General features: G+C 39.4%; 3 protein-coding genes and 1 long non-coding RNA gene across 5 annotated transcripts in view; 1 reads left to right on the top strand and 3 right to left on the bottom strand.

Annotated features, from left to right (window-relative positions):
* Positions 1-11,166, bottom strand: part of Orb2 (cytoplasmic polyadenylation element-binding protein orb2) — a 121,381-nt gene extending 110,215 nt beyond the window's left edge. Inside the window, exon 1 of the mRNA XM_083034544.1 lies at positions 8,185-11,166. Coding sequence (XP_082890670.1) covers positions 8,185-9,315 — 1,131 coding nt within the window. The 5' untranslated portion in view covers positions 9,316-11,166. The remainder of the gene's footprint in view (positions 1-8,184) is intronic.
* On the bottom strand, positions 9,652-14,268 carry LOC145934198 (uncharacterized). Its single transcript, XR_014425010.1, has 3 exons — positions 14,182-14,268; positions 12,689-12,791; positions 9,652-11,677 (listed from the first exon to the last, which is right to left on the bottom strand). It is a non-coding gene; the product is annotated as an uncharacterized LOC145934198 (long non-coding RNA).
* Vps60 (vacuolar protein sorting 60) lies at positions 13,043-14,942 on the top strand. Its single transcript, XM_083034565.1, has 4 exons — positions 13,043-13,454; positions 13,661-13,978; positions 14,200-14,427; positions 14,589-14,942. The coding sequence occupies exons 1-4, from the start codon at positions 13,386-13,388 to the stop codon at positions 14,637-14,639; spliced, it is 666 nt and encodes a 221-aa protein (XP_082890691.1). The 5' UTR covers positions 13,043-13,385; the 3' UTR covers positions 14,640-14,942.
* Positions 14,508-17,432, bottom strand: LOC145934180 (tubulin epsilon chain). 2 transcript variants are annotated; one of them, XM_083034557.1, is made up of 9 exons: positions 17,274-17,432; positions 16,914-17,146; positions 16,712-16,827; positions 16,432-16,620; positions 16,069-16,320; positions 15,853-15,999; positions 15,620-15,769; positions 15,350-15,524; positions 14,508-15,168 (listed from the first exon to the last, which is right to left on the bottom strand). In XM_083034557.1, exons 1-9 carry the CDS (start codon positions 17,296-17,298, stop codon positions 15,022-15,024), a joined length of 1,434 nt encoding a protein of 477 aa, XP_082890683.1. In that variant the 5' UTR covers positions 17,299-17,432; the 3' UTR covers positions 14,508-15,021. The 2 variants fall into 2 exon arrangements, with proteins under 2 accessions (XP_082890683.1, XP_082890685.1); XM_083034559.1 differs by lacking the exon at positions 15,350-15,524.
* Positions 17,433-17,643: the final 211 nt, after the last annotated feature.

Raw genomic sequence — 17,643 nt, 5'->3', positions numbered from 1 at the left:
TCCGAACACGAATATTTTTACCCCCTGCATCTACTTTGTAGCATGTATATCGCTGCAATCTCTTTTTCTTTCGGCGCAGCAAACGCGTGCTTATATTCCGTTTTCGCGAGGCGTTTGCGCGAGCTATTTTACCCGCGTTTACGCGCACGTCCGCGTTTTATAGTTGCGAGGAGAAGATGGGGTGCGTCCTCATTGTGATCGTCGGGAATATCCATTAGAGGAGCCAAACGCGACGAGTAATTATTATGTCGAGCACGACGCCGTCGTCGTCACGTTGCAACGGGTGGTGGATGGCGCGGGGAAAATAATAACGCGAGAGAATGTATTACACCGTGGGGGGTGTGAAGCGAAAAATTCTTGACGCGATATTTCAGAGTCTTGCGACATATTACAATAAATATTTTATATTTCGAATATCTATTTATAAGTATAGTATAAACGTATCCAGCGTTTGATATACCGAGAAGTAGAAGTTACTTTATTACACACATTATTACATCGCGTGTGCATACATATCTTGCATAATGTAGACTAATTGACTTACAATTAGCTGATTCTGCTGTAATTTCAAAAAGATCGTATCGCATAAAAGAAATCGACTTTGCGCTATTATTTCTGCCAATCGTATACAGTACAAATACCGATATTTATTTGAATATGCAAGAAGAATCATGTAAATTTAATGATTATGTATTTTAAATTATTTTAAAAGATACGAGCATATGTATTCTCTAAATAACAAATTCAGAGGCTGTAAATATAATTAACATTTAATTATCCGGAAAGAAAAATCAACAGAATTTGGATAAACTGTCAAGTTCAGTATTAAGTTTGCGATAAAAAATTCGACTTCCTGCAGTTGCATCTTTTTCTTGCTTATGACCGTAACCGTGTCACCCGTTATCCGATCCGATTACATTTCCCCTTTCCCCCCTCACCCCTCCGTTCACCCCCAGCCCCGCAAACGCGGATGAGGGGTGCGGATGGCACGTGGAGAGGGTGCAACATAACCTGAATCCCCGAGGCGTGTGCGGAAGCAACGGCTAGCACAAAGTAGGTCACCTCCATGGAGCGAAGCTCTCGCCACGAGGGAGGGGGTGGTATAGCAAAACGTACACACAGAGACGGCAACATCGGCGCGCCGCGATGGCGGCCAAAGGGTGGAGAATGTGGCGTGGTATCATCGTTGTATCGCGATCGTTGCGGACAATAGAGCTCATTGTCTAATGCGTGTGTGCGCGCACGGAATATTTAGAATGCGAGGTAGAGTGGTGATCATTCAACCCTCTGTTTTTACTTTCGGTTTAGTTCGTTTGAGAATAATGGATATCGCATATTGTTCTATGCCAAGCTAAAAACATAACGATAAGATATGACACTTATTTTAATGCAATTTGATTTTTTAACTAAAGCTTCTCGTGATGCAATACAGAATTGAATCTGTTTCGATCTATATAGAATTGTAATCCAGAAAGGAATAGTGAATCGTTAACATGGATAAATTAACTCCAATTGTTTACGCAAACAATTCTTAGTTTAGCACTCTAATGCGATTAGCGGAAAGATGTTACCAAACGACAAGAATTTAAAAGATGCCTCTATAGAAAGTCTCTTTCAAAAGAGATTTTTTTTAAACATATTTTTATAATCTATTTTGATAAAGTTTCTCTTTTATTTTAATATCGCTATCAGACTTCCTTTAAAGATTCAGAATGTAACAACAGATTTTCATATCTGGATCTTCGATGACCGCCTATAATATCGTATCGCGACAGACCGATGATAATATCGATTCGTTGTTATCAAAAAATCATGTTCGTGCCGTAAATGCCAAGGCGCTTAGCCCGCAACATACTTCGCGGCAAGCGGATCGGACCAACGAAATTACATAAGATATCGAACGAATCGAGTTAAATGCTACGATGCAAGTAGAAAACTTGGGTAAACAGCCATCGTAACTTCTAGCGCTCAATACCGGGTGGCCATCCCCCTCTGTAAGCGGTTAGCCGCATTTCGTTACATAAGACACAAGCTTTCAATGGGAAATATATGTGCAATAACTCTTCAGTACGAGATCATTGTATATTAAATTATATGAAAGAGAGGGAGAGAAAGAGAGAGAGTAAGTAAGTTTACCCCATCATTTTAAAATAAATATAAAAATTAAAGAAAATAATCACGTGTTCTACAAGATAAATCATAAGCTGCTGCTTTTATAAATTAATTAATTTATAAAGAGATGTAATCTTTTGTTATTGTACTATTGATATTTTTGTTCAGTCTAATTATTTGCATGCATCTATCCTTTATACATGAAAGAATAGCCAGATAATGAGTAATGAGACTAAATAATCGTTTCTTATATTATTAGCGTGTGTATACGTTATTCTAGAAGTTATACAAACAAAAATTTTGCACGTGTAAGTCTGGTTAACTGCTATGCGGAAGGACGCACCCCGCGCGAAAAATCTATATCGCAGGAAACCGGAGTAACCTATAAACCCCCGTACTGGGTCACTTCGCACCGGCGCAGTCCGGAATTCAAATAGGACGGTGATTAAATTAGGTTAACATCTAGACGGCATAATGGAATGGCTTGCTTGAAAAATTCCCTTCTCTGACTTTCTGTTCTCTCCACGTTTGATTTAGCATAAAAAGATTGAACAATGTACGCCGCATAGATACATGTAAAATTGTGATTTTCTAAGTATGAAATTAAAACTGTTGTAGAAAAAATATATTTTAACTTTTACCGTTTTTACTTTCACAGAATGTGAAACAATATTAAGATAAAGAATTTTATTAAAACTCTACAAAAATTTTATGAAATTTAAATTGAAGCTCATGAGTTGCTTAATCATAAATATCAATGGTACAGATGAAATATAATATTTTATTCGCCGTTTTTATCTTATTCAATTTTAATTAAAAACTGCAATAAAGAAAATTCTCGCGTTATCGATTGAAACTATTTACAAATTATCGATGCTCTTCTTATTACTCGAGATATCGAGTGAACGTAATTTTCAGTCGCCGCAGGAATACCTTGTCTTCCCTCAACTAGTACCTATTTCAAGGACAAATTTGCATCGTGTTATCAGAGCACAACGCAATTAACACTTCCAACAGACATGCTATGCATACCGCAGTTGCCTTTTTTCAAGTCACGTTGCGAGTCACGCAAAGCATGTTGGTTTAATATTTTGGTTGTACGTGGCACGCGATTTAACCTCGCATAATGCAAAAAAAAATTGCATGCATAATAGTTTATTTATTTCGTAGAAAAGAATATTATTTTTTAATCTCATTTCTTTAAAAATAATTAAATAAAAAATAGAGCAAACTTCAAATAAGTACTCGTTATACTAAAATAATATGACAAGATTATCAATATTATCTATGTTAAGAATATAGGATAAAGGCATTAAAATAAGGATCATAAAAGATAGAAGAAAGAAGAAAAAGCTGTAGCGAATAATAAATCATTTCCTAACAGAAAATCAGATTGGATGTCATATCTTTTTTCACAACTTCTTAACACTCATATGAAAAACACATATGTAACTAATTCTATATATAAATACAAGACTTTTAAAAATAAGACCCGGCGAAATTATGTAAAGAATAAATTTTTCAAGCTTATATATTCTGCAAATCCTTAAAACTTTTTCTATCATTTACAGTTTTAAAGCTATCAGTATTTTGATATTTTTGGTAGTAGAAAGTTTACTCTAACTTGGTCAAAGAATCTGTAGATAAAGGAGAAACGCGGGAAAATCTAAGGCAGGCAGTATATGTATACGGGAGGGTTCTTTAAATTTATTCGGCAGAATGCACACAAAGAACTTTGAAAGTAGCTGCGGCTGACTTGTCGCATGCGGATAAAAAGTTTCCTAAGAAATCTCTTTTCATGTTTCTTCCCCCCCGATCGTGCACACGGAATAAAATTAGCTTCGCGCACCTTCGATCTATCGGAGATCAATTTCGACCCCCTGGGACGAGAGTCGACCTTCGCGCGACATATCGCGAGCCGCCTCTCCGTTTTTCCAACGATCAGCAGGCTTCGTCGTCAGCCACATGACACTTTTGTAGGCGTTATTACATCGTTTTAGACCCAGTTGCATGATAAAAAGCCATAAATAGAAACGCTATTGGCCGGGGAACACGTGCGGGCCAGCCAGAGCGGAGTCTTCGCGTTTCGTCAGACCCATTTCGACAGCGAGGCCGCGTTTCGTAATGACGTTTCGAGTTTGCCGCACAAATAAAAGCAGCGGCGACGCAGCGTCAATAAAAATCGTTATCTCTACGCGTATCCATCACATTACAATTTTTTTTTTTTTTTTTTACGTATTGCGACGCGATTACCGACATACATATACAGGCTCGCGATCGTATTGTATATGCATGTGTACGTATGCGTGCGATCCACTGGCGATTGGTCCTCTCGACATATCGGCTAGAAGCGACCTACTGCACGTGCCCTGATTCCCTTTCTCAAGGTGAATGACGAGCAATGAGTTATCGGACTTCGAGCTCGAATATTTCTTCGCTCTGTTAGGCGCTTTTGCCGCATTACCTGGGCGCGTGCGCGCGCGACTTCTACATATAATCCGCGACACTTGTGTGCTAGTATATTATTCATCGACCGTTCCTACACATTCGCATCGAAAACGAATTTAGACCACGAAAATCGGAAAATTGTCGAAAAAATACGGTTATTTTTGCTCTTCTCGTGTTACCGTATATTCATTCCTATTATTATCGGCCACGGTGATTCAAATCAATTTGAACTTCTATAGTTATAATGGTAGCTAATGTTATTGATACAATGCAAATTTGTTTAAAGTGAATAAAAGGGATTATATTTCATAATAATATATATATATATAAATTCGAAGGCAGTATCTCAAATTATATAAATATTATATTATATAGGTATTATTCATCCTCAAAATGTTCAAAAAACAAAGTTCTGTAAAAGAGAAGAAATATAAGCTTTATATAAAATTTAATATTTTCTTGCAGATTATTTTTTCCAAATTTTATATAACACTTTTGTCACGTGTAAGAGAGAAAACTTTGATAGAATAAATTATAATTTCTAACATGGCAATTAAATTTTCAGAAGAGCATCTCGAGAACCATGGATATTATTATACCGTAATTTCTACTGAAGGTAGTATTTAATTGAATCAGTGTATAATCGTATTCACGATGTATTGTTTGTGTACGAGCTAATTGTTTTTGGCGACGTATAGTCGAATCAACGATATTAAGGTTACTGATAAATGAATACATCTCGCACTGCACGCTGTGGTTCACCTGTTCGTTCCTTGAAACGCAGTTATGATGTCTACCGATATAAATCTGAGGAAATGTCGAATTTTTGTATATCAGCCAGAAAAATGTCGAAATGACGTGGTTGTCGATCAAAACGTCAAATAATAAAGACATAACTTTAATTGTTATATAAAAGTATAGAGCGTTAATAAATTGTAATTAATCAAAATAATTAGTGCTCAGAAAAGTGCTTAGAATATAAATTAGAATAGAATATTTTTCAGATATATATTATCAGTATATATAATCATACATATTTCGAAATCTCTATAAAAATTTATATCACACCTTTTGGCGCAAATATATCACGATATTATATCGATATTGTGTGTATATTATTAGATATTAATAAACACGTATTTTTTTCAAATACCATAGATATTTCTCTTCACATTTTTATACCATAGACTATTATTTGGCATGATTAAGAAATCAAATGAAGGAAAGCATTGTACTGTGTACAAATATATAAATGTTGGAACACGAGGTGCGTGGAGGTAATAGCTGAACGACAACATGACGACATCCGCCATTTCTCCCGAATAGTATGCAGATCTATTTTCGAGTGATGGTTAAAATAGCTGAGCTTAAACTTCTGCTAGACACTGTTGGAGTTACTACGTTGGAAAGGAATTAGGTCAGACTTGAACGACAAAATAAGTACGACAAAATAGTTTCCGATAGCGCGACCAGATAACAAAAAAAATGAAATCAATTATTAATGGTAGCCTCGATAATTCCTATCAAAAAAAAGTATTTGATTCTATAAAATAATTTCTTAAAATATGATTTATATATGTAAGAAATATTTAAGAAGAGACCCTTATTGTAACATTTTTTTCATACGTCTATTTTAGATACTTTTCATAATTTGATAATTGATAAATAATTATTTTCAGTTTTATTTTTTTAAAATATAAAATTATCTGATGAAATAAACAGCTGTATTTACAAGTGCAATTCTCAACGAGACAAACTTTTAAATAATTTTAATAATTTAATAATTTAATAAGGAAATCTATCTGTGCATAAATTAATCTAATTTTTCATTCGAACATTATTTTGCTATTTATAAAATTATTACGGCGAATTATTGAATGAAATTGGAAAAGATTTGTCATAAAGCGCGTAATAAATAATTAAAGTAATAATGACAATATAAACGAGTTTTATCCATTACTAAAATATAAAATCAACCTAATAGACACGTATCCACATTGACTTTATATTAAATTTATTTGAATTAAGCTTCTTATAATGGAACAACCAGTGACCACATATAAACGAAATTATTTATTCATTCGCTAACCATCTATATATTGCGTGCAAGATATACATATAAAAGCTCCCGTTTAAGATCAATATCGCGTTTCAAACGTAACACGTCAGTGTGCATCGGACGTAAATGGAGCGAGAAGGTGTGGAAAAATATATTAATTGAGAGAAAAAAAAATCGCTAACGCATATTTTCGTCGCGCCATTCATACCATTATCTATCTCCATATTGCTATCGATTATTTTTATTCGCTATTCAACCGTGACACGCGTGTATTAATTACGATAAAACGTAGCTCGATTGCGCTAAAAAAAAAAAAAAAACAAACAAAAAACAAAAGAGACTCCCAAAATACTCTATACTCGGTACAGCTTCAACCTGCTCTTTGTACCTGTCGCTTGTACGCGCGATTTCGTTATCACGCGAATAGATATGCGAAATGACGGGCGGCGAGAGATAACCTGGATTCGACTCTGTAAAAAGGCGTCCACCTACACACGTTATGCCCTAGCTTGCGTTCGCTTACGACCTACGTCCGGTCATTATCGCGCCGTTAAAGACTACGATATCATGTCGCACGGTAAGCGCGACTAATCGCCGAAACAGTCGTTGTATTGGCTAAATTTAAATAGAAGAAGTGTCCCCCCTCTCTCTCCCTCTCTGTCTCTTTTGTCTCTTTCTCTAGCAGTTGCATAACTCCTGGTGGCACGAGGAACGCGTGGCGCGGTGTCGTGGCACACCGAACGAGCGCGAAACTGCGGAAGTCGGGGCGCGCGTGCCTTCCTCGTCGGCCTGTGAGACCGCATGATTGCCGGTGCAGTTTTACAAGCGGGTACCTTTGACTATACTACCTGCTCTCCACCGCGATCGATAACGCAATGCTAAAAAAGTCGTGGCAACGTCTGTGCCATCGGCGTGTTCGCGCGAATCGAGCGAAACAACGAGAGTCCGCGGTCGACTTTGAGATTTTTCTCCTCCTTTCCCGGACGAGCTCTCTGCAACTCTATCGAGCGATGTGTGCAGAGAAAGAAGTGCAATCTAATTGTCTATGTGATTAGCGCGTCGTTAATGACGAAAGATATTTTTCTGGAGTTGATAATTAAACATGTTAGTTTTAACTTATTCATTACCAATTAGAGATGATTGAGTTTGCTTAAGCACCAGGGAGAAGGACGAGAGAGAAAACTAGTTAGTAAAAAATTCTCGGGAAATTGAGCGCTCAGTTGAGCAGCTGTTTGCCCTCACAAAAGTGTTTCATTTCAATAGTGCGAAAAAAATTCTCATTCCAGATATGAATAAATTAGAGCATTCATTGCTCTAGTTCGCATTTGTTTTTCAAAGAAACTTGAGAGAAGATCAATTTTTAATATTGCAAAAGTGAAATCTTTTTCGCGAATTAAATTAAATCTCAACTTTGAGATTAATTTTCTCGAGCTCTTAGAAAAATGGATTATACGGAAAATCCTTGAAAAGTTTATCAACCTACTTATCACCTCACCACAGATAGATACAAACTTCCGCATCAACAGCTTTCTAAAACTTAAGAGAATTTCGAGAAATCGACTCACCTGCTGGAACGGTGGCAGCTGCAGCAAATCCCTCTCTTCGGCGGTGGTGACCTCGAAGGTCGGTGCCGGCTGAGGCGGGTATATGTTGCCCTTGCCAGGATACGAGGTGCTCCGACGGAACTTGACCGGGCTGATGCAGGAGGGATGCGCCGCCGCTGGACCCGGATGACCCGGAAACGTCGGACTGGGCTTGCGACCCTGAAGACCGGCCGCCACCGCCGCGGCGGCGTGCAGGGACGAGTGCAACGGCGGTAGATTAGGCACGGATCTACCGCGATTCCAAGGTGACAGGCCCGGACTGGCGACCGCGGCGGCCGCTTGCGGACCCCCGCCCCACTGCTGCGGTGCCTGCGGGCCCCCCGACCACGCGGCGTAGCCCTTACCGGGCAGGTAGACGCCCGGATGCGATGTCGGCGGTGGTTGCTGCTGCTGCTGTTGATGTTGTTGTTGCTGCTGCTGCTGTTGCGCCGATGACACTTGCAGACCGCCGTGCCTGGTACCCGCGGGTGCACCCGCGTTACCATGCTGCTGTTGCTGTTGCTGCTGAGGGAAATTGTGGCTGGCCGTGATGGCACGACGTGTGCCGGTCGACACCGCGGCAGCGGCGGCGGCGGCGGCAGCAGCACCGGTGCTGGCGAACAAGCCCGCGGGCCCGCCAGCCGGAAAGTTCTGAAAGGCGGCGATCGAGCCGTTGACCGGTAACGCGGCGTGCAGGCCGCTGTCGTCCGGCGCGGACCAGAGGTTGGGCACGCGGCCACCGGGATCGGCGAAGCCTTGCAGGGCCGAGGTCGTGCTACACGTAATGTCCTTATCCGTCGACGAGGGCGTCGTCGGTGTGATGGCGATACACTCCGCTTCGATCGCGTCCTTCGACTTGTCCTGTCCGGTAACTGTGTCGAGAGCGCTGCTCGGCGAGAGCGGAGCTGGTTTGCCCGTGGCTTGCTTCTCGATCAGCAGATCGTCCTGCATCGTGGATGTTGTTATGGTGACGGCGGCGCTGCCGATGGCGTTACTACTGCTGCTGCTGATATTGCTATTACTGCTGCCAGTGCCGCTATTGCTTGTGGTCGCACTACGTTTCGGGTTGGTCAGGATACTTGAAAAGAGACTCGTCGTGCTGTAGTCCCCCATAAATCACCGCGGAGCTTCCGATGTCCACGCGACGTTGCGTTCAATCCTCGCGTTAAGCAGCACTTTCAGCTAGGCCCGTTCGGAAACTTGCTCTTCTTTTTTCGCGGGTCCCGTTACTCGCGGCTCGAGGGTGTCGTTGAACGCAAGAGGATCGCGCGTGTCTCTTCCACGTAGGGTGACTCGTCGTCGTTTCTGTCCAGCACGAGCTCGCGGGACAAACTATCGATCCACGGCCGCACGCGTAAAAACACCCACGGAGAGAGAGAGAGAGACCCCGGAAACCGAGAGGCCACGTCGCGCGATGATCCTCTTCGTCGTGTGTCTCCCCTTGTGTACTCGCACTCTGTATCTTCCGGCTTTCTATCTTTTACTCTGTTTCACCTTCTATCTTCACCGCCTCGGTCTATTTTTTCTGAAGAGGGATCCCACGATGCGGCACGCGTAACCTCACTCTCGTGTCTCCACGTCTTATCACGAAACCGTGCACTCGTTCTCGTCGGAAACGCTTTTCTAGATCCCGCTGATGTCGTGTCGCCCCGGTACAATTCGGCAGCGACTCTGTCCCCGTGGCATCCTTTCGATTGTCGAAGAGAATTGTCAAGTTCACTCGGCGACTAACATTGTCATCGTCGTCGCGGCGCTTCACGCGAAGCACTGCTCGTTACTGAAGTTGCTCTTCTTAACTCTCTTTCCCGCGTTCGCTCGAACCACCGTTCTCGTATGCGTTTTGTCCGGGGGCTACCCCCTGTCGAACATAATTTCGATCTTCTCGATGGAAACACACTGCTGGACCACTTGGAATCCTCCCAAATACGCAACGCAGCGCGCGCGACTACCTTTTGCTTTCCACTACCACACACACACGACTACGATGCGCGGTCGCTCCGCGGATCGTATCGCAGAGATGGAGGAGTAAGAGGGTGGAGAGCGGGAAGAGGGAAGAATGTATACACGATATGTTTACCACCCTGAGCCCGACAAACTGAAGAATACACGTCCTTTGCGAGCGATTTCGCCGATAGCTGTCGCACTAAACTCACAAGGTTTTCACGAGATCAAGAAGGGCTGATATATGAGAACGATGATAGCCAGCGGATTCCTCGCGAACACTCGCGAAACGATAATCATGTACTACTCCCTGTCACCGATTGCTGATTATTACGCGACGCGTATCGGTTGTCGCGCTCGCGAGATCGATCGATCGTCAATAAGCCCGTTACGTATGTGAGACGCGCGGCGCGGCGCGGACGGAGGAGAGCTCGCTGATGTGTTTGTTGCACGCGCACACACCGTGAGTCTCGCGGGGATACTGATGACAAAACGTGAGCGCGAGCCCGAGGTGCGTAGCGCGCGCGGGGGTCAGGTCAGGGTTACTACCACTTCACCGCTCACGCTCGTCGACTATGACGTGTACGTCTCCACCCGGACAAATCGGAACGGACAATCGAAGCGAATTCGCACACTGCGGTGACCGCGCGCGGCAGGCAAACCGCTGGTTCGCCTCTTCCACCGCCTTCGCCGCCGATCCGCCTACATACAATATCCGTGCACCACCTCTGACCGCACACGTATACGTCGGTCTCTCCCACCTCCTCCTCTACGAGGTACTAGAGCGACGGTCTAGCGTTGCCACCCGATCGGTTCGCATATTTTTTCTATTTCCCTCCCTCGACGGTACACTGTCGCCTCACCGTTGTCTAGCCTCTGTGTCTTCTCCGTCGACCGCGATTTCAACAGTATAGAAAAGAGAGAGAGAGAGAGAGATAAGGGTTGATGGAAATGCAAGGAGAAGGAGGAGGAAGAGGCCCGGAAAACTCCAGTCAGCAGAACGCGTTTCGGCGACGCGACTTCGTGGTCTCTCCTCTGCTGCCGCCGCTGCTGCTGCTGCTGCTGCGTCGTCGTCGTCGTCGTCGTCGTGTGTGCCTCTCGCGCGCGCGCGCGCCGCAACGGTGCGATTCGTGCGTCGTGCCGACTCTTGGAACACTGCGACCGCGTCGCGGATCGGGGCATGCCACTGCCCTGTATTCGAGTATAAGTCACCGTGTGACCACGCGCGTCAAACCGTGCGCATTCGGCGATATTCGCCGGGCCGTACCTGCTGATCGGCCTCCTCGTCGACGTCGTCCACGTCGTCGTCCTCGTCGTCGTCGGCGTCCTCGTCATCGGCGTCGTCGCCGTCGCCGCCGTTGCATCGGCGGTGCTGCTCACGCAGGCGCCCTGACGTCGACGTCGCCACCGCCATCGCGGCCGCATCGAAACCACCACCGCGACGCCTGCCTGCCTGTCACCTTTCCTCTATATTCCACGTATGCCTCCTGGCTGTCACCTTCCTCTTCGTTACCCTCTAGTTACACAGGGCACCCTAAAATTATTGAATGCCTTCATCAGCTATAGGTTTAAATTTGCAGTGAAATTTTTAAATTAATATTTTTTTTAATTATTGAATGTCCTCTTCAGCTATAGATTTCACGAGTTTAAATTTGCAGTAAAGTTATTTTTAGATTAATAGACTTTTTTTAGCGAATTTAATTTATGAAGATTGCATTGAAAAGATAATAAATCGTAATTTCTTCCATATAACAATTAAAAGGAAAGTAAAAAAATGTATAATGTTTCTGAAAATTGAATAAGAACGATTTCAAGATTCCTACAAAGCACACACCAAAAAAATCGACACGAATTCGCTAAGGAAAAAAATTGAATCTCAATATTCTCGGATGAGAAGTCATCTATATAGGATCGAAAAATGACCTTGAGTATCTTTGACGAATAGCTTGATAAAGCTCGATAAAAGCTGTTCGATTTTCAACGGAAGAGAAAGAAACGAGAGACAGCCATATGGTGTACGAGAAATTAGCCGTGTAAAATAAAAATATAATGACGAACGATTTATAGCGAAAAATGATGAGCAGGGACGAAGTTGCCATAATTGCATTCGAATCTCGCACGCCTTTGTAATCGTAGTATTATTTCAGAACGGCTTGTCTTATCGGAGGTTGCTAGATGATGTATATATATATATGTACAATAAATCTCCCTCATTATTAATTACGACATGCGAATTATAACCGCGGATCCATGAATATGATGGTCTGCATTATTCGCGATATGCATCCTTTTATGTTCATTTACTTTTTAGACTTATATAATGTTGCGTATTAGATGCTAATAGCGATACTGCGTTTCCGCCAGGTAATCTAATCATTTAGACGAGATTTCTGGCGTTATTGATAACGAGGCGATGATAAAATTTTCGAGATTAATTTTCTTGCAAAATTGGCGTCTCTTTGTTCGTTTCTCTTTCGGAAATTATATTTGAATAATTTTGTACTTGTACAAACATATATACATATATATATCAGAGCTGAATTACCTGAATTATTTAATCGAAGAATGAGATGTGTATTTTCTATAATCTTGAAGTGTATATTTCGAAGTTGAATTTATTTCTCTGCGATGAAGTTGGATTGACTTCTCTGCGAAAAAAAGAATATGGAATAAAAACGAGATCACGAGAGAGAAGGAATGCGCGAACTTAACCTGTATTGTTTACTGCTCATTGCTTATTATATTTGCATCGAGATACGATTTCTTCTATTCAAAAATATCATTCTGAAATAAATACTACCTGAATAATGTAATAATCGCATACGCTCTATCGATGATAAAGTTATATTCTTCAATTGTCGTATTTTTCAGGATGAAAGTGGAGATCGCCGAGAATTTGAAACGAGTCTAAAAGTAACCGACATCGTCTTGTCGCCAGCAGCGCTGGAAGCGTCTCATTGACCAATCAGGACAAAGTATTCTTCGTTCCGATTGGTCAATCGAGCTCGTTTGTGGCGGGAAGATGAACGCGGCGTAAAAATCACTATAGAAGGCCGACTATCGAAAAATGTATTCGCGTCTAAAGAGACGTCGGTTGTTCCGTCTAGAGCCCCGTCTTTCGTCGCATTCATCTGCACTACCGGAATTAATCATCTCCTAGCCAGGTCCCAGATTTTGACAGATCGAAAAAATATATACCACGTGAAAATTGTCTCGTTGAAGATTAACTCTAATCCGCAAAAATGAATAGACTTTTCGGACGTGGCAAGCCCAAGGGACCACCACCAAATATCACGGATTGCATTGCTGGGGTAAGACGTACAATGGGTTTGTTGCTTGTTAAAAACAACATACCTTTTTATTTTCCATTCTTTTACTTGCGTTATATTATATGTCGTTCCTGATACTTATATCGAGGAAAATTCATACGATTTGCGCTAAATAATATGACATAAATAGCCAGACGTTTTATGACTTAGAGGAATTTGTTTAGTAAATGTATGATGCCTTTATCAAGGTTGATAGTAGGGCAGACTCTGCAGAGAAGAAGATAGCCAGATTAGATGCGGAGCTGAAAAAATACAAGGACCAGATGATCAAAATGAGAGATGGACCAGCTAAGAATGCGGTGAAGGCCAAGGCCCTACGTGTATTGAAACAGCGGAAAATGTACGAAGCCCAAGTGGACAACTTGCGCCAACAAGCATTCAACATGGAGCAAGCCAACTATGCCACTCAAACGTTAAAAGATACCCAGGCGACTGTAGTTGCTATGAAAGATGGTGTCAAACAAATGCAAAAGGAATTCAAAAATATCAACATTGATCAAATTGAAGTAAGTCGAAATAGATTGAAATAATCTGACATAAGGTTTGTTCTTTTTAGCTGCACTGATGCACTAGTGCACACTGGTGCAATAAGTTAAAGTGAGACAAATATATTTTGTTTCACTCCAACTTATTGCACTAGTTTATCAGTGCAGCTAAAAAGAACAAACCTATAGATTTTGATTGAAATTTTGACTTAATTGTTACTTACTGCCATTTTTGTGTACAGGATTTACAGGATGATTTGGCGGATATGTTAGAACAAGCTGATGAAGTTCAAGAAGCAATGGGTCGTAGCTATGGAATGCCAGAAATTGACGATGATGAACTTGCAGCAGAACTGGAAGCTCTTGGTGATGACCTTGCTTTGGATGAAGATACCAGCTTCTTAGATGATGCTATTAAAGCACCTAGTGCTCCAGATAAAGAACCTGGAGCAAGTTCTGTTAAAAACAAGGTCTATATTTTAATAAGAATATTTACTAATGATTAAAGAATATTATCTAAAATGGCATGACAGTAAAAAAAAAGACATGGTTTATGTTAAAATAAAAATCATTAAGTATTCAATAGATATTATAATTATAAGACAAAATAAAATTATTTATATGTTTATAGGATGGAGTTCCAGTGGACGAGTTTGGTTTGCCACAAATACCTGCTAGCTAAGAGCACATAAAAATTTGTAGATAAAATAATGTAAGTTTAAGAATATATTTGCATGCACACGCAAAGAACATGATCCTTTAAGGACACAAGACATTACAAAACATAAAGCTTTTCTAATAAACACTCCTGCGATATAGATAATACTTTAAAACTTTGTTGACAAATCTTGTGCGGAAGAAGTTTAGTTCCATACTAATAAGCTTTTGTTACTGTTCTTAAGGTTACTTATTTTTATTAAATTAATATTATGTTGTATATATAGATAAAAAAAATCTAAAAAAACAAATAAATATTGATAATAAATATCAAGAGTCTTTTTTTGCAACTTGTGCAAATGATATAAAATTTATGTTCCATCTCTCCAAGACTTTTTGTAAATTAATCAAATTACTTGTAATCTAGAAATGTTTGTCTCTTCCATATTCTGTACTTCTGCATAACATTCACATAAATTGAGAATGTTTTCTTTACTCTCAATAAAATGTGTCTCTTCAAATCCCTGTACTTGTGTATAGTGATGAATGTGTGCCTAAAAAATGCAATATTTTATATTTTTTATAATCATGCAATCTTTAAATTTAGAAATGCATGTTTATTCACGAAAAGAATGTAAATCTTAGAAATAAAAAAAATGATGTCGCAAAATAGAAAAGTTGTGCCTGTTTATAAAAAAAATTTTGGATCAAATGTTGCATTGTTACATCTTGTACCTTTCTCTTATATAATTTAGAAAACTCTTGAATTATATCTTTAAATAATAAAGACATGGTGGATGAATTAAGGAGACACAATAATGATGAAGAATGTCCTGCTGGAGGAATGGAACATAGTCCTATTTTCATACAATCCCTACTCCATGAAGTAAATTTTGATTTATTTTGAAATCTATGAATAATTATAAGAGTAATTATAATCGTAATTAATATAAAATAATTGATAGATTCTCGAAAAATATATAAATCCATTTAAAAAAATATTACCTTTCAATATTTCTTTTCATATCAGTTAAAGTAGTATTTCCTCTTGCAATATGTGCAGCAGCAAGAACTACAGAGGTAGGTTGAAGAGGATCTAATTTAATTAATTGATTATTTCGCGACCATGCATTAGTGAATAGTTCATCCTGCAACCTAAAACAATTGTATCATATTTAGATTTCTTTCGGATCTTAATTTTAATATGAAAACTAAAGATAAAAAAAAACGCTACATACTTTGTTTCTTGCATGGTGCACATATTTGGAGCTGATAAAGTTATAGGACTGATGCTACTAAATATATAATGTAATCTCGGATAAGGTACTAGATTTGTAGCCACTTCATTCATATCCATATTTAAACTTCCTGGAAATCTGGATCCACTAAAACAAAAATTACTGTTTATACGAGTTTTAAGTCTCGCATCACAGCTTAAGATAACTTATAATTACCTGGTCAAATGTAAGAGCATATTGGCAATAATACTGTTCATATCGTGAAATGGTTTACACGAGGCGTTATAATTCATTTGATTTGAATTTTCTCGTTTATTCATTTGAGTATTACAGATATCTAAGAGAGCCTTATTCTCTACAGGAAACACACACGTGGCATGTTCTATAAGTTCTTGAGTTGCAAGTAAAGTGTTGTAAGGAGCGGTTATAGTATCTTGTATATTTGCTGGATATACACATGATACAATCCTAAAATATTGATATTACGTATTTTTAATCTTTGCATTGTCAGGTTATATGTAATCAAGTATTCAATAAAATTCAATTAAGTTAATTAACATTTATATTCACAATAAATACCTTTCTACATGAGAATAATAATCTTTTAATAGTTTTAAAGTTGCTGTGCCTAATCCAGATCCGGTACCCCCTCCTAAGGAATGCATTAATAAAAATCCATGAAGTCGATCACATTTTTCAACCACGTGTCTTATACTTTCTTCTATACGATCATGATACTCTCTACCATGTACGTGATATCCTATTGCCCTATTGAAGCAAAACAAAATTACTTTAAATTATCTTACTATATGTTTATACATTGGTATATATATATAAACATTTTCCTTTCATAAATTACCAATTGTTTCCAGATCCTGGATAATTTGTCACAATACATGTTTGGTCAAATAACTGACGCAACGGTCCTTGCTTAAACCTAGATACAACACTGTCTTCCATATCTATCAAAACAGCCTGGAAAATTATATTTTATATTTAAGTAATTCAAATCATTCATAATATAGTTTTAAGAAAGAAAATAAGAGGAAAAATATACTCACTCTAGCTTTAACTTTTGCCTTGTTTAAGTCGGCTACATTTTGGAAATCAATGTTATCTGTATTAACTGGGACGTGAAAGAAACTGGGAAAAGCATCCGAGAGATCACTGATATGTTTAACGTGATTTCGTTGTACTTTGAGCAAATTTACACCACCACTAGTAGTCTGGATACCATATTCATGTAAGGCTAAGGGCCAAAAAGCCGATCCTATTTGATTCCCGCATTGGCCGACTAAAATAAGTTCACGTAAGAAAATATTAAAAAATAGTCCTTTTTTTTCAGTTTACACAATCAATCATTATTTAACCGAAATTAATCATTATATATATATTTTTTGTATATTTACATATATATTTACCTTGCACTGCAATAAATTGGCTCATTATTATATTCAGGATCTAAACTGAGTATTGTTCGTTATTAAATCGTGAGGATTTCTAAGAAAATTATTTTCGGTTGCAAACATTTACTTTTGTGTATGTCAAGCGAGCCCGCGGTGGACCCGAGGATGATTGAAAAACATTGGCAATTGAAGATCTGCTCTTTTTTAGCTGCACTACGTTACACTTTTTACACTATACATTTATGTTTTGCCGAAAGAGCGAAAAACGGAGAGAGAAGAGAAAGAAAAAAAAAATAAAAGGAAAGTATAAAATATCAATTTAAAAAAATATCAATATTTGTATACATTTGCAGTTATTATTTTACGTTTACAATTGTCTCAATAT

The sequence above is a fragment of the Prenolepis imparis genome, unplaced genomic scaffold (genome assembly GCF_030444845.1).
Source record: "Prenolepis imparis isolate NDT839.2.m4 unplaced genomic scaffold, iyPreImpa1.0 SCAF_1, whole genome shotgun sequence".
NCBI lineage: Eukaryota > Metazoa > Arthropoda > Insecta > Hymenoptera > Formicidae > Prenolepis > Prenolepis imparis.
The sequence above is the reverse complement of the archived record's forward strand: the minus strand, read 5'-3'. Positions and strand labels throughout refer to the sequence as shown.